The sequence below is a fragment of the Trichomycterus rosablanca genome, chromosome 9, assembly GCF_030014385.1.
Source record: "Trichomycterus rosablanca isolate fTriRos1 chromosome 9, fTriRos1.hap1, whole genome shotgun sequence".
NCBI classification, from domain to species: Eukaryota; Metazoa; Chordata; class Actinopteri; order Siluriformes; family Trichomycteridae; genus Trichomycterus; species Trichomycterus rosablanca.
In genome coordinates this window covers 7,591,052-7,614,149 of record NC_085996.1, presented here as the reverse complement: position 1 = coordinate 7,614,149, position 23,098 = coordinate 7,591,052, and the positions used below count along the sequence as shown (strand labels likewise).

At 44.2% G+C, this 23,098-nt stretch overlaps 1 protein-coding gene across 8 annotated transcripts in view; it reads left to right on the top strand.

Moving 5' to 3' along the window:
* The window catches only part of epb41l2 (erythrocyte membrane protein band 4.1 like 2), a 61,413-nt gene extending 42,963 nt beyond the window's left edge, over window positions 1-18,450 (top strand). For 2 of the 8 annotated variants that reach the window (XM_063001788.1, XM_063001787.1), the window contains exons 14-23: window positions 2,678-2,752; window positions 4,293-4,352; window positions 6,754-6,912; window positions 9,295-9,348; window positions 9,607-10,191; window positions 11,907-12,035; window positions 12,947-13,045; window positions 13,703-13,783; window positions 14,569-14,685; window positions 17,132-18,450. In XM_063001788.1, coding sequence (XP_062857858.1) covers window positions 2,678-2,752; window positions 4,293-4,352; window positions 6,754-6,912; window positions 9,295-9,348; window positions 9,607-10,191; window positions 11,907-12,035; window positions 12,947-13,045; window positions 13,703-13,783; window positions 14,569-14,673 — 1,347 coding nt within the window. In that variant the 3' untranslated portion in view covers window positions 14,674-14,685; window positions 17,132-18,450. Of the gene's footprint in view, window positions 1-2,677; window positions 2,753-2,874; window positions 2,911-4,292; window positions 4,353-6,753; window positions 6,913-9,294; window positions 9,349-9,606; window positions 10,192-11,906; window positions 12,036-12,946; window positions 13,046-13,702; window positions 13,784-14,568; window positions 14,686-17,131 lie in introns of all 8 variants that reach the window. The other 6 variants (XM_063001789.1, XM_063001791.1, XM_063001790.1 and 3 more) reach the window with 6 other exon arrangements.
* The last annotated feature ends 4,648 nt before the right edge of the window (window positions 18,451-23,098 follow it).

Below are 23,098 nucleotides of genomic sequence, written 5' to 3'. Positions count from 1 at the left end.
CAGACCAGTAGGTGGATTGGCTAAAGTGTCCACCAGAGTGAATAAATGGGTGAGTGTGTGATGCATTTCTGCTCTGCTCTGTCGTTTGATTGGTCATGGCCTGGATGATCACCTAGATGTCCGAGGGTTCTTCAAAAAGTTTCCTCACTTTTTAAACTCTATTTATTAAGAATTTTAAAAACAAATCACATCACTTTACTACATCGAATAAAGTGAATCTTGAATCGTCACCTTGTGATGTATTTTTCCAGCATTGTACCAGCAACTTTTTAATATCGTCAGCAAAAAATTTTTTTGGTTGAGCACGTAGCCACTGATGCGCCGCTGCTTTCACATCATCACATGAAAATCTTTTTTCCTTTAAAGCTTCTTTGAGCGTCCAAAAAGGTGGAAACCAGATGGCGCTAAATCCAGACTATAAGCTCTCTCAGTCTCTTAAACACGACCAGTTACTACTCCTCCTACTACACCCTCACTGCTTCCTACCAAAATAGAAAAGTGCGGAAACTTTTTGAAAATCCTTTATGTTTAAGCCGCTCAGGTGGCGCAGCGGTAAAACACGCGCTGAACATCAGAGCTGGGATCTCAAATACGTGAACAACGATTGGCCTGTTGTTCAAATAGGGGTGGGATATAAAAAAAAAGCCAGATAGTGTCTCTCTCTCATAACTGATGCAATTACGACCTCTGCTGGCTGATTGATGGCGCCTGCAGAGAGACGGGAAAAGAGTGCTCTCAGGGTGTGTCTCTTCGTACACAGTTCTGAGCTGAACTGCACTCATCAAAAGTGTAGGTGACAAAATGCATATGGCTGCTGCCCACGTGTTGGAGGGGGCGTGGGTTAGCTTCGTTCTTCTCAGTCAGAGCGGGGATCGGCATTGGTGGAGAGGAAGCGTGACGCAATCGGGCAATTGGACGCGCTAAAAAGGGAGAAAAAGGGGAGAAAATGCATAAAAACTAAATATATTAAAAAAGAAAATCCCTCATATTTGTGCCACTGACTCCTAGAAAACCGTTCACCAGATCTGAACTTCATCCCTCATTCTATTGAATTAACTGTAATGAAGATCTAGTGTGACTGCAGCTTTAGTCCGAGCTCTTCTTTCCTCTCCCTCTCGCTGCTCAGCCTCCTCGTTATTCAATTTTCCCAGCATTCCTGAGTCTATTTATATCTTCCACCCTGCCAGCGAGACCCTTGGCCTGATTCACCCCGTTTAGTTTTGCGCGCACAGCTCTCGGTGTTGACGTCAGCGTCGTGAATAAGAACTGTTTATAGTAGGCTGTTCTTTCATCCTGGTGTTTGCACGTTCTTCTGGTTGTGGTTCGATGAACCCGCGCTCGAGCCGAACCGAAGCGTAAACTGTTTTTCTCCAAACGTAGTCGATCGGCCGAGACGTTTGGCGTTTAAACACAGTGTTTCGTGACCTATGTGAACTAGAACAACTAGTCGTTGGGTCCAGCAGTTCGCTCATCACTCATCGTTCGACTGGACCAATATACAGATTAACTTTGTGGATATACAATTACTGACTGTAGCCCATCTGTTGCTGTGTACGCTGTCTCTACTCTGTTTAATCAGTCCAAAAGAACCCCCAAGTGGAATAGAATAGATTTCCCTTATCATATATACATATACACATACAGTGCAATGAAACGATACTTATGTGTATCCCAGAGTGCATGGTCAGCCACTGTACGGCACCCCTGCAGTTGTGAGAATTAAGGGCCTTGCTCAGGGGCCCACCAGTGGCTGCTTGGCAGAGCCGGGATTCGAACCCACAATCTTTCGATTGATGGCCTAGAGCTCTACTAGCTGAGCTACCTCTGTCCCAATGAGAAATGATAGCACAAATGTGATCTGGGTTCTATTTCTAGTCATATTTTAGCAACATTAAACAGTAATTTTGTTTTTTACATTTCCACTGTGGGCATCACACGGTGACTGCCAACCTGGGGAGGGTGAGGGCTACCAAGTCCTTTCTCTGAGACCCTTGTAACATCACAGGGCAGCTGAACATACCTAAAGGAGGCAACACATACTCCCTGTGTACACGTGAGCTCACAAAGATTGTCTGCTGTCGCTTTAAACAACACGCCCATCCAGATAGAATAGTCTGTTATGCTCTTTGGGATTCCTGGCCATGCATGGCTGTAGTACTAGCAAGGACCCAAGTGGAGATTTGTTAGAGGCGTAGCTACATTTCCCAGTAGTGCTCTGTGGTAGCATTAATGCGTAACATAAGGTGAGCAACATATTTAGGCCTACAGTTTGCATAGCTATACGTTTTCGTTACATCAGCTTTATTAGCATCCTAATCACAAACAAAGTGAATCTTGGCTGATCGAATATTTTTGAACACTTGCGTACCTTAAACTTTTGGCAAGAACTGTTCCTCTGAGTTACTTGGAGTATTCATGAACCCACCTGTCAGGTATTTATATCCGCTCAGTCTCGAAAACCTCAAAACAAGTGCATAACTACATCTAGAAACTAATTAGCATGTGCATCAGTCGCTTTGCCCCACCCATGACCGGCGAGTAGCCAATCCCAGAGCTTGAGCTTGAACTCTTAACTCTCACCTGACCGGCTGGTATCAGAAAGCCGAGCTTCCCACAATCCATTTCATCATCCTTTTCTTTCCCCTTTAATGACTCGTCCATCATTTGCACCAATCAGAATCCACAGGTGGAAGAAGGGGCGGAGCCAGCGGAGGGCACGGCCACTGAGGTTACAGCTGAGCCCGTGTTCGAGGTCTGCTCATTTTCCCAGCATGCTCCCCTGTACAGTAATGAATAACGATCAGTGGTGTAATGAACTGTTTGTGTAATCGCTCTGTGTCTGTTTGCCTGTTTTTCCTCCCACCGTGCCGACAGTGTGGAAATGATGGCGCTGATTCCTCTTTAATCAAGGTTCAGGAATTAATCTGATGATTAAGATGCTCTTTAGGTTTTGATTTGTTGTGTGTGATCAGGTGCAAATCAGTGGGTTCTTTCATCCTTTCTGTTTCACACCAATCATCACGTGATTGTGGTTTCGTCAGTGATTGATTACTCGGCATGCCATTCGTGCTCTGATTGAAAATTCAGTGGTGCATTCACGTTGTGTCGTGTCAGAATTACAGTCAGGAACTACACTGCCACTTGCATAACCTTCATTCTGGCCAAAAAAAGCTGTAGAGCAGTGGTCCCCAACCACCGGTACCAGTTCATGGGTCATTTATTACAAAATAATGTTTTTTTTTTGTTTTATTGACAATCAAACTCTAAAAGATGTTTTATTAAAAAAATCTTTTATCTTTTGACATCCATCTTCCTCTTGATCTGTTTAACACGTGATATCAAAAAATTAAGCCCACAAGCTTGCTAAGACGAGCAAATACTTAAGTCTATATCTTATATGAAACTTGTTTGTGGTGCCAAAAAGGTTGGTGACTGCTGCTGTAGATCATCACACCCCCAGTCACAAGCTGCTTCTTTTCACCTGACAGTGTTGGGTGCCCACACAGAGCTGTACTGTGTATGGAGAGCCACACTATGCTCCATATAATCCGCCCCCCTCCCAACCCCACTTCTAAACGTCGCTAAATGTAGCTAAACGTCTAAGCTACAGTATTGGAGTATTGGTCAGTGCTATCCTGACACACCTGGCCATGTCTGAGAACATAAGGCTGGTGTTTAATATAGTTATCCGCCGCTGTCTGGTGAAAAGAAGTGGTTGACAGCCTTAACATGTCAAAGAAGGAAAAAACTCTGTGTGATTAAATTGCAATAAACTGTAATTCCGACGTGACGTGAACACACCATGATTTATTTGGTGTTGGTGTGCTGCTTCTCATGTACATGACTGTTTTACTGTTGCAGGAATGACAAACAACCTGTCCAAACCTTCACGAATAAAATCTTACATTTATTTTTTAAATAATAACCTCAGGCGCTCGGTGGTGCAGCGGTAAATGACGCTAGCCCACTACCGCTGGGATCCAGGGCTTGATTCTCAGTAGTGATGTCTGCCTGTCGGGCGTCTATATACAGACATGGTTGGCTATGTCTGATCCTTTCCGGGTTTGTTGACCCTGATCAGGTTAAAGTGGTGGCTAAACATAAAAATGAATAGAATAAACAGACTGTTGTTCCTGCAGTAAGACGTGGAGAGTCTGGACATGTTTCATATCATCGCTGGTGTTTTGCATTTGGCTGTTTTATTTATTATTATTATTATAATTTCTTTATATTCATACCAGCATGTTTTTTCTTTCCATTTTGCTTTTGGTTTGTTGTATTTGATTCTGCAGAACAAGCTGAGAGTGCAGGGAGAGAATATTTATGTCAGACATAGCAATCTAATGCTGGAGGTTGGTATCACATGAGCGGAGCTGAAATTGGCTCTTATTTACCTTCATATGAGAGAAGAACGTGTAAATGATCTTGAGTGTAAATGATCTTGAGCTCGGTGTTGTTTTCTCTTCTACGCTGCTCTTCGCTCTTGTTCTCTCAGACTTTGCTCGTGTGTTCAGTATATTTGCATGGGTTTTTTTCTGCATGTATTTTTCGGTCCGGTCACCATTATGACATTTTACCAGGCGGTTAAAATTGCGCTGGGGCGCCCAGGTGGCGCAGGGGGATTTTCCGATAGCGCACCAGCACCAAGATTCTGAAGTGTGTAACTGCATAGTGAAACACTGAAACCTAGAGAAGGAACACCTTGTTAAAACATATACAGGAACACTAAACATTAAGAGTCAGAAATAAGTCATTCAAAACTTTTTTTCTTGTACATTAATATTTATATTATATTTGTATTATTTATATTATATTAATTATATAGCTTTTACCATTTGCGTTTATCCGAAATTGAGTAAATCTACTGCAAGCCGAGTTAAGAGCCTTGCTCGAGGGTCCAACAGAAGTAACCTGGCTGCATTAGGGCTTGATCCAGAAACTTCCAGATGATTGGCTGATTTCATGAGGTGTAATGAGGTGATGTCATAATGGTGACAGGTTTGTTGTTATGACGACTGCATGTTCGTGTCGGTGAGCTGTAAGAACGTAACGACGTGATATTTGAAACACTGTGTTTGTTTTTGTTGTGTTTTTGTTTTTAAGTTGCTAACAGTACTAATCTCGTGGGTTTGTGGGGTGTTTTGGGGGGGCAAGGTGAGGTGGTGTTGGCTCTGGGTTTATTGTCTGTGTTTTGTGTGATGACTAAACATTACTGACTAACTGGGTCCTGTCGAGAGTGAAATACACACCGCTGCTAGTAGAAGCTACACGCTGGATTTCTCCCAATTTAGTCATATCCAATGACTCAATTGCATTTTATTTTCTGTAATGCTGCTGACTTTCACTCCTGATGAAAGGAGGGCCGTAACTAACACACGCCTCCTTCGACACGTGCAGTAGCCAATCGCTTCTTTTTCACCTGCATGAGGCGGGGTCGTATGGAGATCTGTATCGCACACAGAGAGTCACGCACTGATCTTGATTACCCCTCGTCTCTTTGCACCCGCCATCTTTCGGTAATAAAAGCAGCTGTCTTGAGGAATCGCAGACGAGCCGATCATTGTCCATATTGGCGCCCAGCCTGCCGGTAGCAAAGCTGAGATTCGAACCTGTGAGTTTGAGATGTAAGTTGTGGTATGCTAGCATGCTTTACCACCTCAAAAACATGATTTCTATTTATTTGCAGCGCTCTCCTACCGATGTACGCAAGATTATCTGGTGATATTCACTCATGCGTACATCGTTTACGTGTGATCGTGTGCGCCACATGGTGTGTAACTGTACCACTCATGGTGAACGAATTAGACATACTGCGATTTAGGCAAGCCATAGCCTCGGGGTTAAGGTATGGGACTTGTAATCAGAAGGTCGCTGGTTCAAGCCCCACCACTGCCAGTTTGCTGCTGTTGGGCCCTTGAGCAAGGCCCTTAACCCTCAGTTGCTCAGACTGTGTACTGTAACTGTACTGTAAGTCGCTTTGGATAAAGGCGTCTGCTAAATGGCAAAAATGTAAATGTAGGACGCAGCTGCTTTAAATGCTGTTGAAACGTTAAGCTCCGCCCCGAAGAGGCGTAGCTCCACCCCCAGGAGGCGTAGATTGTCTTACACAGTTCAAACTGAGTTGGTTCCGCCCTAATGCGCCTGTATTCCCGCCCACTTTCAAACCAAAACTGGGGCGGCAAGGTGGCTTGGTGGGTAGCACCGTCGCCTCACAGCAAGAAGGTCCTGGCGTAGAGCCCCAGGTGGGGCGGTCTGGGTCCTTTCTGTGTGGTTTGCATGTTCTCCCCGTGTCTGCGTGGGTTTCCTCCGGGAGTCCAAAAACGTGCAAGTGAAGTGAGGTGAACTGGAGATACAAAATTGTCCATGCCTGGTGGTTTCTCGTAGCTGCGGTGTGTGTTACACTAACTGGTGCGACTGGCCCTACACTGATCGAACCCTGTAAAACCTCGACTCACTGCAGCACGGTGGCTCAATCCTTCTGGCCTACTGTAAATACACTAGCCCACTACTCCGGAGACCTGGGTTTGAGTCTGGAGCTCCAGTAACATCCAGGATCAGAGACTTTTTCATCCAAACTTACATACTCAGATCTTCCAGACCTGCACAGCTAACAAACTCATTATAGGCCTATAGCCGCTGGCACAGCAGTGAGGCTTGGCGTGCACTTTATTCTGTAATGGTGTTTCTAAGACTAACGATGCTAATGTTACCCCCCTAACCTGTTGCCCTCTCCGCTGGTTGCCTTGGTGATAGGATCTGGATAAGACTCAGGAGGATGTGTTGAAGCATCAGGCTAGCATTAGCGAGCTAAAGCGCAGTTTTATGGAGGCGGCTCCCGAGCCCCAACCCAGTCAATGGGAAAAACGGCTAACGGGCAGTGGCACCGCCGGTCTGCGCCCGCAGGTCCAAGGGGTACGTCTGATTGTGCTTTGGGTTACACGCCGCCCCCCTGCAGCTTCATACATCTGCATGCCGAACACTCCCTGTGTCTGATTGGACCTTTTGATTTCTGGGTTTTGGGTTCATTGTATGATGCATGATGGGATTTCACACCGTGTTAACAAAAGTATCTGGACGCCCCTTTTAATTACTGGATTCTCATTACTAACAAAGTCGTACATGGATTTTGTTCTAAGACTATGGGTACTAACATGGTTTTGTCTTCCACTCTTCTGAGAAGGCATTCTCATGAGCATTTGTGAGGGCAGACGCTACTGTAAGACGAGAACGCCTGGCTCGCAACCAGTGTTCCAATTCATCCCGAAGGTCTTTAATAGAAATAAGTTCAGGGCTCTTGTAGACCCCTGGACTTCCTCCTCACAGGTCATGTTTTAACAGGAGAAAGCTTTTTCCAAAACGTTGTCACACTTTTTAGCAATGGGCCTAGCTAAACCAGCTGAGCTTGTATTATTGGGAGGGGTGTCCGTATACTTTTGACTGTATACTGTATGCTGGTGTGTGCTTGTTTCATTTATTCCTGCATTGTTCATGTTTTGAATAAGGAACTTTCTACAATGATTTGAGAAACCTTTAATCCAATCATCTTGGACCTTGGCTCTATTTTTTTTCTCTGTCCATCTGTGACCCTCCCCACTTTCCAAATTCCACTTTTCCTTTCCATGCTCTGTTTTAGACTGAATGAATCCTGCACTGTCACTGCTGCTCCAGAAGAGGGCGCTCTCACATCACACTCCTCCCAAGTGCTTTCTATCGTCTCAGTATGCTTTTACAATATGCATCTACACCAATGAGGCATAACATTATGACCACTGACAGGTGAAGTGAATAACACTGATTATCTCTTCATCACAGCACCTGTTGGGGGGGGGGGTATATTAGGCAGCAAGTGAACATTTTATCCTCAGAGTTGATGTTAGAAGCAGGAAAAATGGACGAGCGTGAGGATCTGAGCGAGTTTGACGAGGGCCAAATTGTGATGGCTAGACGACCGGGTCAGAGCATCTCCAAAACTGCAGCTCTTGTGGGGTGTTCCCGGTCTGCAGTGGTCAGTATCTATCAAAAGTGGTCCAAGGAAGGAACAGCGGTGAACCGACGACAGGGTCATGGGCGGCCGAGGCTCACCGATGCACGTGGGGAGCGAAGGCTGGCCTGTGTGGTCGGATCCAACAGATGAGCTACTGTAGCTCAAACTGCTGAAGAAGTTAATGCTGGTTCTGATAGAAAGGTGTCAGAATACACAGAGCATCACAGTTTTTTTGCATATGGGGCGGCATAGCAGCAGACCAGTTAGTTAGGAAGGTGGTCATAATGTTATGCCTTATCGGTGTATAGTCTCAGTATGCGTTTACAGTATGCATCTATAGTCCTCATTTGTGCATTTACAGTTTGTATCTATAGTTTCACTATGCATTTACAGTATACATCTATAGTCTCAGTATGAACCTATAGTTTTCATCTATATTAACTACTGCTCGCTCGCCCTCAACCTCTCTCTCACATCACTCTTCCTATGGTGCTTTCTATAGTTTCAACATCTATATTAACTACTGCCTGCTCGCCCCAACCACTCTCCCTACACACACTCCCTCAGGTGCTGATATCCATATTAACTACTGCTCGCTCGCCCCCAATCACTCCCTCTCTCCCTTTTACTTTTTTAAACACATTTCTTAATGGCGTTTCCATAGAACTCATTATCAATGTTAACTACTTAACTACTTCGCTCGCCCTTATTCACTCTCTCTATCTTTCTCTAATGACTAACTACTCATTGATGTTGGTGTTTTTCAGAAGTTCATGTCCAGTTCTGACCTTGTAGAAGTCTTATGGATTACAGAAATGTATAACTTATGGATAACAAAAGTATAAACAATAATTTGAGTGATCGGTGCACAGATCATTTAGTAGTCCTGCATTTAATACAATTCTCTACAGACTTTGACGTTGATATTAAACATATGTTTTCTGGTTCTTAATTACACTTCTAGTCCTCAGTTCTGGAACTAGAGTTGCAAGGTTTGAGTATTATAGTTTAAAATAATTAAGTAAAAGTTTGAAACCGTTTTGACAGTCGCTTTGAAGTCGAGACTAAACGAGCTGCAGTTTCAGTACTAATTAAGCTGGGCAAAAAAAAAAAAGCCTGGTGTGGAACGCACTCCACTAATTAGCCTTTCGACTACACACGCGAGACAGATTGAACAGAAATCAGACTGGACATCCAACTTCAAATATAACGTTTAATCATTTTAATAAACCACTTTTGTGTGAGTATTGTGGGTGTAAAACTCTTCCTGCTGTTTGTAAATGCATATGATTACCTGTTATGTTCCACAGATAAGCCCCGCCCAACCTGAGAGCGCCCTGTCTGAGAGCAGTGATGTCAGCAAGGTGGAGCCCAACGCAACCAATGCCAAAAATATTTACTCCCACTGACTTTACCTCACACTAACACCTCCATCCATCCATCCATCCCTCCATCCATACACCCATATACATGTTCATTCATCCCTCATTTTGTGTTACGTTTTGTATCATTAATTACCTGAATTTAATTTATTATTTCCCGTTATGTTGATTTGTGAGGTCATTCTTTGTTTTTCTCTCCATCCTTCGTTTTTGTGTTTGTCATCCTGTCGTCTGTCGTAGAGCGAACACACATCGGCGCTGAACGGTCAGCCTGATGTCACCAATGTCATTGAGGTGGTTAATGAGACCGTCGTTATCGAGGAGGTCATCCAGGTCAGTGGTAAGAACGCTGACGTGACCCCAGCGACTGAACCCGTTTTGGAAAAAGCTCCTCAAGCGACGGAGGAGGAGGAGGAGGTGGAGAAGAGCGCCTCGTCCGAGAGTGAGAGCGAGGAGGAGGCGGAGTATCACGCCCAGATTTCCACCTCTGACTCTGCCCACCACATTAAAGAAGAACCTGAAGAAGTAGAAGAGCAGGAGGTGGAGATAACTGAACAAGCCCCGCCCACCGAGGCAGAGGCTAAGTCAGAGTCGGTTGTAGAAGACCAGGAAACGGATCCTGAACCCACGTCAGAGGAACATGAGCTGCCGGTGCAAGATGAAGCATCCGTGGTGGCTGACGAAGCACCCAATGGCCACGCCCCTGAGGAAGCCCCGCCCACTCTCAGCGCAGTAGCTGAGGAGCAACAGGATCCTCACGTCATCAACGGCGACTCGCCTCATGTGGATGCAGATCGCGTCCCACAGGTGATCTGTTGCTCGGAGGTAAATGGACGAACGTCTTAAAAAACGCCCAACTGGTCGACTGAGCCGCCCCGCTGTACACGCCAACCTCCTCCTCCTCCTCCTCCTGCTCCTTTTCTTCAGTATCCCTCCATTCCTGCTGCCTGTCCTCTTGCCCAGTGTAGAACGTCCGGCTTTTATCTTTCAACACGCATGAATGAAAATAATCACTCACCATGATGCACCGTCCACATTTCATTATTTATTTACTGCATTTCATTTAAGCCTTTTGATCATTTTGTGTTTTTTTGTGATCATTTTGTGTTTATTATACTTTTCCACACACACACACACACACACACACAAAACTACATGGTAACGTGCTGTGTGTAGTCGTAGTGCTGTAAAGGTGTTTGCAGTTAGCCTGAGTTAGAGTTTACAAGGACTTTTTGGTGTCTACAAAAAAACATGTGCAGCAAATTATAATGATGTTTAAAAATGATAAATGCTCATGTACATGTAAGCGTATAAACAGTGACATTATAAAGCACATGGCAGAGCCGGCAGAGGGTGGATTAATGCAAAGCCTAGCTGATACTACAGCTTAGGGCTATCACAGTCACCCAGACCCCTAATTGGCTTAATATTGGTCCCCCACTACAGAGATCTGGGTTGGAGTCTCAGCCTCCATGCATATATTTATCATGTATCCACATATATGTTTATTCAACTTAAATTTGGCTGCAACAGCGACTCCTGTTGTCTGATTGAGATTGTTGCACAAGTGGTGGAGGAATACAGCGAGCAAAGAGTGTTCTCCCAAGCCGTGTGTGTTCAAACTCTCTGTTAGAATCTGCTGATGTTTGGTGAACAGAAGTAAACGGTCGCTTTATACATATCACATATCACAAAGGGCATGTGCCAGACTTATTGCCCTGGGCATTGGACATGATTGGACATGATCTTCTAACCAAACCTAGCTGCTATTGCTAAGCCACAATTGGTCGATCAGTGTTTAAAGGAGGGGTTTCATTAGAGGCTCTAGCCCTAGCCTGGGAAATCCAAACGTGTCTTTACAGGATCCTCGAGGATGCCCAGGTTTACTCTCTGCCATGTGCCAACACCACCTGTGAAACGTCCAGTCAGAGCAGGGTTATGGTGAGGCTCTTTACCCACAAATCTGCCCATAACAAACCATCAGTTGAGCACATTTTCTGATTGGTAGCACCAGGTCCTTGTGAACTTTGCTTCAGTGTGGGCAGATTGCAGTGTTGTGTTTATGGGTCGTGTGTTTGTGCTACGTCTTGTATTTACAGAATATAGTTGTTAGTATGGGTGAGCTTTTGGGGGATGAGAACACTGCCCATTACGGGCAATCTCAGGTTGGCACGATCCATCCAGCATCCTTCTCATCCTCCAAACACACACAGCTTTTCCCTCATAGAAACTCCAGTGTGTGTGTGTGTGTGTGTCGTATTTTTGCTGTTTATTTTTCCACAGAATCAGCTTTTATTCCTCAATTCTACCAAAGATCAGCATGTGATCCACCATATCTTCCTCCTCTCTTTTCCTTTTTGTGTTGGTGTTCTGGCTTGCCGGGGTTGTTTGCATGCACCGATTTGAGATGCACGATCTCACCAAACACCTCGGGGTGTAAAGCATGAGAAAACACCGCTTGCTGATGTGCCGTGATGGTGGCGTCTTGGTGTTTGTTTGGATTTCTTGGAGAGAACCTGACTCTCTTGTGTCACTTACAGCCTCCGGTAGTGAAGACGGAAATGGTCACCATTTCGGACACATTCGCCGCTCAGAAGACTGAGATCACCACCATGGAGGTGCCCATCGTCCACACGGAAACCAAAACCATCACTTACGAAGCTGCGCAGGTAACGAGATGCTCAATATCAGTCTGGAATTACGAGTTAGACTGTTTATAAATAAGGTCCTACCTAATTCACAGCCGTGCAAATCACGTTACCGACTGTAAAATGAGTTGTGTCACGTGTAATTTGTTGTGAAATTCAAAATGTAAGGTTTGTGTTTAGTGATTTAACATTTTTCATTTGTGTAGCGTTCAAGTGCATCATGTTTACTGGTTAATCTGCCCTATGAGGTGTCCTAGCAATCCTACGGCAATTCAGTTAGCATTCGCTCAGTCAAATTGTCCAAGATGTTGAAGTGTAAAGCAGCTAAAAACATGACTCAGATCAATAAGTTTGGAAAACTAACAACCAATTGTGTGGACGCAGAACTGCCGTTAATGTTGTTAATATAGTGTTATACACTGATCAGCCATAACATTAAAACCACCACCTTGTTTCTACACTCATTGTTTATCAGCTCCACTTACTGTACCATATAGAAGCACTTTGTAGTTCTACAATTACTGACTGTAGTCCATCTGTTTCTCTGCATGCTTTGTTAGCCCACTTCATGATGTTCTTCAATGGTCAGGACCAGAGCAGGTATTATTTGGGTGGTGGATCATTCTCAGCACTGCAGTGACACTGACATGGTGGTGGTGTGTTAGTGTGTGTTGTGCTGGTATGAGTGGATCAGACACAGCAGCGCTGCTGGAGTGTTTAAATACCGTGGCCACTCACTGTCTCCGTAGAAACAAGGAGGTGGTTTTAATGTTATGGTTGATCTGTGTATTAATAACATTAATATACAATCAGAGGCATATCGGAGGGGTGAACATATATTCACTGCTGATCTAGCAACGTACAGACGTATCTTTAATTAGATTTGAAAGGTGCGCTGCATCATGTGTTCGTATTCATGTTGCCATTGGCAGTTGGAAGACAATGGAGACGGAGAGCCCGGTGTTTTGATGACCGCTCAGACCATCACCTCTGAATCTCTGTGTACAACCACAACTACACACATCACCAAGGTAACACACGACAGAACATCATTTAAGTTTGTGCCATGCCTCTAGCGAACGATCACCCAGAGCTGTTAACATCCTGTGCCTGTATAAATAGGGCTAGTTTGTCTGCACCTGTTAAAATATAGATGGAACAGTGGTCTCCTGCTTAAATCTCACACTGAGAAAAGATTTGTCAGATGGTCTGACACAAATTAGAACCTGTGGAACGTGTAACACTGTTCACAGTCTAGAAAGCTTTATATGGCAACTGGCTTAGATTCTGCTTAGAATACAGTTCACACTGGTGATGGTGGTGTAATGTGTGTCTAATAAATGGTTATCACACCAAGGTTTAAATGCCTCAGCCACTGAGGATCATCTGAGTATTGTTGCTGAACATGTGCTTCCTTCTGTGGTCACAATCTTGTGTAATAACATCACAAAGCACAATTGAGCCTGACAAACTTCATTAGCCTCTAGTCACCAGATTGGACTTTTGGGATGTGATAGAACAGAAGATTCATAACATAAATGCTCAGCTGATGAATTTGCAGCAACTTCATGATCTATTCATGTCATTATAGAGCAGAGGCTCACAGCAAAGACTTGTAGTAGTATGATGTTGCTAATAAAGTGGCCAGTCAGCGTATATCATCACATTTTAATTGTTTTGATTGGCAGACACTAAAAGGCGGGCTGTCGGAAACACGCATTGAGAAGCGCATCGTCATTACGGGAGATTCGGACATCGACCACGATCAGGTGAGTGTACCTAGGTACGTAAGGTGCAGTATAAGAGAAATACAGCTTACATAAATTGGAGCTTATCTAGAAAGCATGTGTTGTGCACTAAAAAGTTGTACCGCATATATAGTTCACAACACATGCTTCCTACATAGAGTACAATGTATCAGGGTTATACAGCCTTTAGAACACACTAGGGGGCGCTCAGCTGACCCAGCAGTCTAATACATCAGCCCACCACTGCAGACAGCCAGGCTCAAGTCACATGTTCCAGGGAAAATCTCTGGCATACAGGATGGTGTGATTACGCTGAGCAGTCGTGTTCTCCTGGTTCCTCTCTCTCATTAGGGTTCTGTGGTCAGAGACGGAGTGGAACAATGAGCAGAATTTGGTGTCACTGTCGAGCGGTGGTTCTGACTTTTTAGACCAAGTACCACTTCTCCTCAAACCAAAAGTTCAGGGTACCAGAACTACCTGCTATGCATTGACTCTGTTAAGCTCTGTGCTCTTGGTTCTTCCGCCATCGCAAATTAAGCAGTTCACATGACCTTTCCCGGTTCCTGTCAAAAGCGGTATGTGTTGGTGGACCATATGCACCGACTCGTGCTTTAAAATATCAATATGCTGGTTTATGGCTGAAACGATCCAGTGTGTTGCTTGAAGATGGCAGATGTTCTTTCCTCTGATTTTCTGTGTTTTAGTTTCTATTAGTTTTATTTGATCCACCGTTTATCCATTTCGTTATTTTTCCGTTAATGTTCTTCTTTATTTTCTGTTTATTTTTCTGTCTGGGGGCGTGTCAGGCATTGGCCCAGGCCATAAAGGAAGCCAAAGAGCAGCACCCGGACATGTCGGTCACTCGTGTGGTGGTGCACAAGGAGACCGAGCTTGCTGAGGAGGATGAGTAAAGGCGGGAAGAGGTACGTGTGAGAGGTTTCTGCACTTGGACTAGGTACAGATACCAGTGTGGATACAGAGGTCAGTGTAGATACAGAGGTCAGTGTAGATACAGAGGCCACACTTTCTTTACTAGGACTGACGGATATAGATACAGAGGCCACGTCTTCCACACTGTGATTGGCTGGTATAGATACACAGAGGCCACGTCTTCCACACTGTGATTGGCTGGTATAGATACACAGAGGCCACGTCTTCCACACTGTGATTGGCTGGTATAGATACACAGAGGCCACGTCTTCCACACTGTGATTAGCTGGTATAGATACACAGAGGCCACGTCTTCCACACTGTGATTGGCTGGTATAGATACACAGAGGCCACGTCTTCCACACTGTGATTAGCTGGTATAGATACACAGAGGCCACGTCTTCCACACTGTGATTGGCTGGTATAGATACACAGAGGCCACGTCTTTCACACTGTGATTGGCTGGTATAGATACACAGAGGCCACGTCTTTCACACTGTGATTGGCTGGTATAGATACACAGAGGCCACGTCTTCCACACTGTGATTGGCTGGTATAGATACACAGAGGCCACGTCTTTCACACTGTGATTGGCTGGTATAGATACACAGAGGCCACGTCTTCCACACTGTGATTGGCTGGTATATATACAGAGGCCACATCTTCCACACTGTGATTGGCTGGTATAGATACACAGAGGCCACGTCTTCCACACTGTGATTGGCTGGTATAGATACACAGAGGCCACGTCTTTCACACTGTGATTGGCTGGTATAGATACACAGAGGCCACGTCTTCCACACTGTGATTGGCTGGTATAGATACACAGAGGCCACGTCTTTCACACTGTGATTGGCTGGTATAGATACACAGAGGCCACGTCTTCCACACTGTGATTGGCTGGTATATATACAGAGGCCACATCTTCCACACTGTGATTGGCTGGTATAGATACACAGAGGCCACGTCTTCCACACTGTGATTGGCTGGTATAGATACACAGAGGCCACGTCTTTCACACTGTGATTGGCTGGTATAGATACACAGAGGCCACGTCTTCCACACTGTGATTGGCTGGTATAGATACACAGAGGCCACGTCTTCCACACTGTGATTGGCTGGTATAGATACACAGAGGCCACGTCTTTCACACTGTGATTGGCTGGTATAGATACACAGAGGCCACGTCTTTCACACTGTGATTGGCTGGTATAGATACACAGAGGCCACATCTTCCACACTGTGATTGGCTGGTATAGATACACAGAGGCCACGTCTTCCACACTGTGATTGGCTGGTATAGATACACAGAGGCCACGTCTTTCACACTGTGATTGGCTGGTATAGATACACAGAGGCCACGTCTTCCACACTGTGATTGGCTGGTATATATACAGAGGCCACATCTTCCACACTGATTGGCTGGTATAGATACAGAGGCCACATCTTCCACACTGTGATTGGCTGGTATAGATACAGAGGCCACATTGTATCTACACACTGTATCTGTATAGATACAGAGGCCGCACCTCTTAGACTGAGACTGATGGGTACACACAGCTTAATACCAAAATCCCTTACAAGTTTCCCCAGACTTAATCTCATCAGACAGTCGAGTAGAAAAGTGACTCTGCAACTAGGAGCAGCAATTTGCTCACATTTGCTTCACTGGTGCTGAAACCTTTAATCATTTGGTTTTATTTTATTTGTCTCCCCCTTTAGTTTTTTTTTGTTTTTGCTTGTGTGTCAATCTGTCTGCTTGGCGTTTAACATCACAACATTCTAACCTTGTTATTGTAGTTCTGTAATTTTGGACACTTGACCATTAACATGTTGGACATTCCATTTCAAAACCATGGAATCTATAATTGTTGGAGGTCCTTCCACAAGATTTTGGAGTGTTTATAGGAATTTGTGCCCATTTAGTAATAAGAGCATTTGTGTGACACGAAGGCATTACAGTCTACCTTCCAGTTATAGCAAAGGTGTGAAATGGGGTTGTCACACTTCGCTCAGTGCACATGAGCACAGTCATATTGGAGCAGGACGGCACGGTGGCTAAGTGGGTAGCACTGTCGCCTCACAGCAAGAAGGTCCTAGGTTCCATCCCCAGGTGAGGCGGTCCGGGTCCTTCTGTGTGGAGTTTGCATGTTCTCCCCGTGTCCACGTGGGTTTCCTCCTGGTGCTCTGGTTTCCTCCCAAGTGAGGTAAATTGGAGATACTAAATTGTCCAAGACTGTGTCCGATACCTTGTGAACTGATGAACCTTGTGTAATGAGTAACTACCGTTCATGTCATGAATGTAACCAAAGAGTGTAAAACATGACGTTAAAATCCTAATAAACAAACAAACAAACATATTGGAGCAGGATAGGACCTTCATCAGCTGATCCATGATTTATGTTTTGTTTGTCTCCCAATCCCCTGCCCCGAATGCAGAGCTGAAGTTGCAGTTCATCTTTTGGTCTGTTGGGCTGAAGATCTCTCCTCTGTTCTTCGTGTGACTGAATGAGTGATGGTGTCTGAGATGAGGACCTTCAGGACGTCAGCTCCGCTCTGGACGTTTGTTATTGCTCAAAACCAGAACCACTCAGCTAACATTTTTGTAGTGTTTTGTTATTGTTGTTTTTATCTCCCCTGATGTTCGTCCTCTCTTTATGAAGACCAGATAGGATTTCCTCTTTTTAATGATGTAGTAGGGGTGCATTTGGGTGCGCACTTGTATACAGGGGTTCCAATCTCACCTAATGTTAAATTTCTACGTTTACACCCTCCCCATCCTACAGTTGTAATGAGGTGGGCAGTCGACATGGGTATACATTTTCTATTATTATATAGTTTGTATGATTTGAGAGCAGATATCTGATCCTGGACCTTTTTTGGGAGGAAAATGGGCGGGTTTGACATAATTTAGGTCAAAACGTGGGTGGGACTTGGGGTCAACCGCGTAATCTCATTGGTTAATCACGGTTTTGAAGGGACCAGCATGGGCAAGAGTGCCAATCTTTCCACTATGCAGGAAACATTCCACTGTGGCGAGGTGCCACCTCGTCTACCTCCTTTAAAGCTGCAGTACGTAAGTTTTACCGTTAAAGATAAGTCAGAAGAGAGAAAATTCCTTTAAAACACGACCGACTTGTGCTGCTCTGCATCTTATTTAGTAATATTGAACACTTTAAACTGTTTGGTCGATTTTTTTTTGACACAAAAATTTTTTTGACCCTTTTGGAGGAAAATAGAAAAACAAGAAAAGAAAAAAAACTTAAATCAATTAACGGCACAATTTTAAATCTGTAGTTTTGCATACGGTAAGGGAAAATGATGGTACATAATGATCTGGGTCTGGGTGCATTGCAAAATGACATACAAGGTCTCGGCAATTCTCAACTCGGCAGCTCAAGATTTTCACGTTTTTACATTTTCCGGCTCCAGTATATGAAATTTTTTAGCTTTTAATGAATGAAATGTGTCTTTCTTTTAAATATTTTTAATCTTTAATTCTTACTGGTTTTACACTAAATATTTTTACATCAAGACACTTTACTACAGCAGAATCTACCAAACACAAATGCAGATGAATAAATAAATCAAATCTTTCTTTTATTTTTCAGTTTCTCTTTATTTCTCTTCCTTTCTTCCACTTGTTCATCTTTCTCCCGTCTTTTTATCTGCTTGATGAAGTTTGTTTGCAGCCCCTCTCACTGCCATTTCCTGTCCTCATTGTGTAACACTGTTCAATAAAAGTTTGTTTATTCAGATATTTCCGTGTCTTTGCTGCTTCCAATTTCAAAATCTCTTCAAACAAAGGAAAAGGAAAATTCTGCACAGAAATGTAATAATGTGGAAAGTGAACCTACAGATTTGGCTGGGTGGGACGGCTGCTATATAGATAGATAGATAAATCACTTTATTAATCCCATAGGGAAAGTCAGTTAACATATAAATCACATGCTTCCAGCTTCATAAAAACAGTTTGAGAAAGTCCACATCTTATTCATGCATGATGGTTCCTTGAGGAGCTTGATGTGGAGGAAACTTGAGGAGCTTGGCGTGGAGGAACTCCAGTGCCCTTTATGGCTGGCCGGTCGTTTACACAGATATGATTGGCTTTGTTTGGGGGATGGCCGAAGCACGGCATTGGATTGGCACCCTGTGTTTCACCCTGGACCTATCCAGTTCCCCAATTGTAACTAACTATGGCTTTCCATCCTGAGATGGGCATGGCTCACAGAGAGCACTAGAAACTCAAAGAAAGACCAGCTTACTACCTCTGGGATCCAGGGTTTAAACCTCAGTGGTGCTATCAGCCACCTCGGCATCTATATACATACATGACATAATTGGCTGTGTCTTGGGGGGCAGGGGGGTGGCTGATGCCTCAAGAATGATTGGCATCCTGTCTGGGGTGTTTTTATCTTGGAATACCAGACCCACCATGACCCTGACCAGGATAATACAGGAATACTGGAAGCCAGTCCACATCAAATGTCGTTGTTTACATGAAGCTTCACTTTCATGGTGCAGAGATGAAGGGCTTGTAAATTTAAAGCCTGATTTTATTCTCACATGAGTTCTTCTAGACGTCACAAAAGATTTCTGGCCCGAGAGGAGTAAGAACTACAGTTTAAATACATTTCCTTCTTTTAGGATTGAGATATTTCAAACAGCTCAATCCTGATCAGGGTTGCTGTGGAACCAGAGCCTCTTCCAGAACCTGTTCATGTGCTTTCTGTGTTAGTTTCTTCATGTTCCTCTGTGATGAGAACAGAGCGTGTTAGATGTAAACAAATTGTACCGTTTAAGCCTCTGCAGGAACCCCCTGGACCTCCTCTGGACTCTGCTCCGTCCAGCATCATGATGACAGATGGAGCTCCACTGATGTCCAGCAGACCTCGTTCATGTGAATCCCACCACGTTCTCAGTTCTGTATATCAGGTGTGTGTTCGGTCGTGCTCTCTGTGTATCTTCTGGTAAGAAGTGGTGCAGCAGAACCGGCGTGCAGTCTCTCGGGGGTCCTGCACCACCGACAACTCTGCCTCGACTGAAACACAGAATCAGAAGTGGATCAATTAATTTACCAGCCGACACCAACATCACAATATTGCATGTAAATTACACTAGCCCACCACTGCAGGGATCCAGGGTTCAAATCCCTAGCAGTAGTATCAGCCGGTCGGGTGTCTACATACAGACATGATTAGCTGTGCCTGAGGGAGGGGAAGAATGAGACCGTGCGATAGATCGACGTTCTAGCTGGAGTGTGTAACTGCACTGCGCAGAGGACGTACCTTTCAGATTTACTCAGTGACCATTTTACAAGGTTCATCTATGTTGTATATGCATTCTTGGCCTTCCATTATAGGTTTTTATGAATATACAACCACTGGTATTTACAAATCCCAACAACACTTCTGCACCTGCTGCCTGTATTACATACACTTACGTCGTTAAGAATGCTGAGAATGGTCCAGCACTAAAATATCTGGTCACATGAAGTCTCTTTTTACTAATGCTTGGGTCACGAGCCAAAAAAATGGGTCGCAGAGAAAAATAATAATAATTAAATATTATTTATTAAATAAACATTATGTCTTATAAACCACAGTGGGACCAGATTGCCAACATTCTCATTAACTAATTATATTTTGTTTGTGTTGCCTGGGTCACAGTAACAATCAAGGACAAAACGTGGATTACTTGAAAAAAAAAAAAAAACCTTGTACTAATGAATGGGGTTAAATGCACAGAACATCAGATACAGTCAGTTATTGTATACCCACAAGGTTCAAGCTCACACAACAGCCAATGAACACTTGGTGTATTTAATAAAGCAAGTGAAGGTGCAAAAAGGACACGAACCACCACCACCATGTTCTTGATCCACAGGAGTGGCCTTCGAACTCTAGAGAAGTGGGTTGTAAGGCATTAACGCCAGCACATGGGTGTGGGTGTGGTGGAGTGTGTTGGTACCTTGCTGTAGGTTCAGGTTCAGGTGGATGATCAGCAGCATCAGTAGAAGACTTACTGGTAGAAACATTCCAGCACACAGAAACCAGCCAGGCAGGTGACTGACGAACACGGCCAGCGACATGACTAATACACACTCACGTTCACGCACTGAGTTACTCTCTGTCTGTGTGTGTGTGTTTGTGTGTGTGTGTGTTTGTGTGTGTGTGTGTGTGTTTGTGTGTGTGTGTGTGTGTTGGACTTTGGGCTCAGTTTGAGCAACCACTGATTACCAGAGTGAATTTATTGGATTCGGTTAATCACTCACTCACTGCAGCTCTGTGTGATGGTAAAATGAGAGTAGGTTATCTGGCTGGGCTCTGAATGGGGTGGACTTGGACCCACGCACTACTTTTTTGTTGAGGGAATATTTAGGAAGAACAGAATTACTAACGTGTCCATTTAAACAACTTTTTCCTGATGTAAAATAAAGGAAAACATTAACTTTATGAAGAAAGGAAAACATGCTGTGCTACCTCAGACTATGAAGACGTGTTGCCATGGCTTTTCAAAGCCAAAAAAAATGGGTTGCAGAGAAAAATAATAATAATGAAATAAACTTGTATGTGATCTGGCACGGTGGCCCGGTGGGTAGCACTGTCGCCTCACAGCAAGAAGGTCCTGGGTTCGATTCCCAGGCGGGGCGGTCTGGGTCCTTTCTGTGCGGAGTTTGCATGTTCTCCCCGTGCCTGTGTGGGTTTCCTCCGGGAGCTCCGGTTTCCTCCCACAGTCCAAAAACATGCAGTTAGGTTAATTGGAGACACTGAATTGCCCTATAGGTGAATGTGTGTGTGTGTGTGTGTGTGTGTGTGTCTGCCCTGCGATGGACTGATGCCCCGTCCCGGGTGTTACTGTGTGCCTTGCGCCCATTGAAAAGCTGGGATAGGCTCCAGCACCCTGCGACCCTAATTGGATAAGAGGTTAAGAAAGTGAGTGAGTGTATGTGATTGCCCCCTTGTGGAGGCTTTATGTTACCTTGTATGTTATCTTGTAAACCACAGTGAGACCAGATTGTACAGTAAGGTGCATTGTTTTTGTTGCCTTGGTCCTGAACCCTGCTTTAGACGACTCAGCAAAAGAAGGGCGCTCATATTGAGAATGTACAACGACATGCTAGTTCGGTCGGATCGAGGTTGGACCATGTTTATTCATACCACAAGCACATGGCTCCAGAGTCCACCTCTTCTCAAGGGTCTCGGTACGGTTGTTTTGGTCTGCACCAAAACTAGATGTGATTATTGTGTTCACATCTACCCAGACGAATGGCACCAAAGAAGAAAACCGAACAATTGGACTGAAATGAGGATGAGGAGGTGAGTTAGAGTAGCATTTGACATTTTTTATCTGGATAAATATTTGCTATAATAATTGAATCTCTGTTTGCTTGCTGCTTTCATTTGCATCCTGTGACATTTGAAAAATCTGTTCCATGCTTCATCTCACACCTAAGCACAGATGCTGATTAAATAGTCCCTCAGTGACAGCCGTTCTGATCTGGTCTGGTGCCTAACAGACACAGTTGCTGTATCTGTTGGTGGGAAGGTTGGGCAGGGATAGTTATATGTGATCTCCTCGACTGTCTGATGCGCTGTCTCAAGTGGTTTGGAGAGTCACGTGAAGATTAACCTGATTGACACTTTTGTACCCTCACTGCTCACTTTATTAGGTACAGCAAGTGTGTGAGCATTCGTTGGCTATTGTGGGTATACAATTTCTGACCGTATCTAATGTTCTGTGCATTTTCTCACCTCATTTTACCCCATTCGTTAGTTAAAATACACCCATCTGACCAGATATTATTTCAGTGCTGGACATGCAACATCTGTGAGAGGGAAAATTGAATGAGATTTTTTTAAATTGCATCTTTAAACATTGACACCTACTGTTGGGTCAAAGCACCAGCGCATTAAGCAAGACGTAAATCTCCATAAGCCTTACAGCTGTGTGAATCCACCACTGGCTGGAGTAAAGAAGCACCTGGTTGACTTCACTCGTATCGTACGGGGCGGATGCTAGTCTGGGGTGTGGTGGAAAAGACAGGAAACTGTTCTATCAGTTTAGTCATTTCCAGTTCTCTATTACCAGTCCGTAAAGCTCCTGATGAACAGCTGTTTTGTTCACGTTGCTTTCACAGGAAGTTTGAAGTTGAGGACAGATGAGTATTTATTTATTTATTTATTTATTTATTGCGCTACAGGCTTCATCACTCTGCATTCTGTTCTGTAGGCTTGTGTGGCTTCACGGCTGAGTTGTTACTACTCCTAGATTCATTTCTACTTCACACTAACAGCAGGTGGCCAAGCAGCTCTAGAAAAGCAGAACTCTCAGAACAAACTGGCATACTGGAAATACGCTGTTCTATGATAGAGCTTTGATGAAGGTCACTGAGCTCTTCAGTAT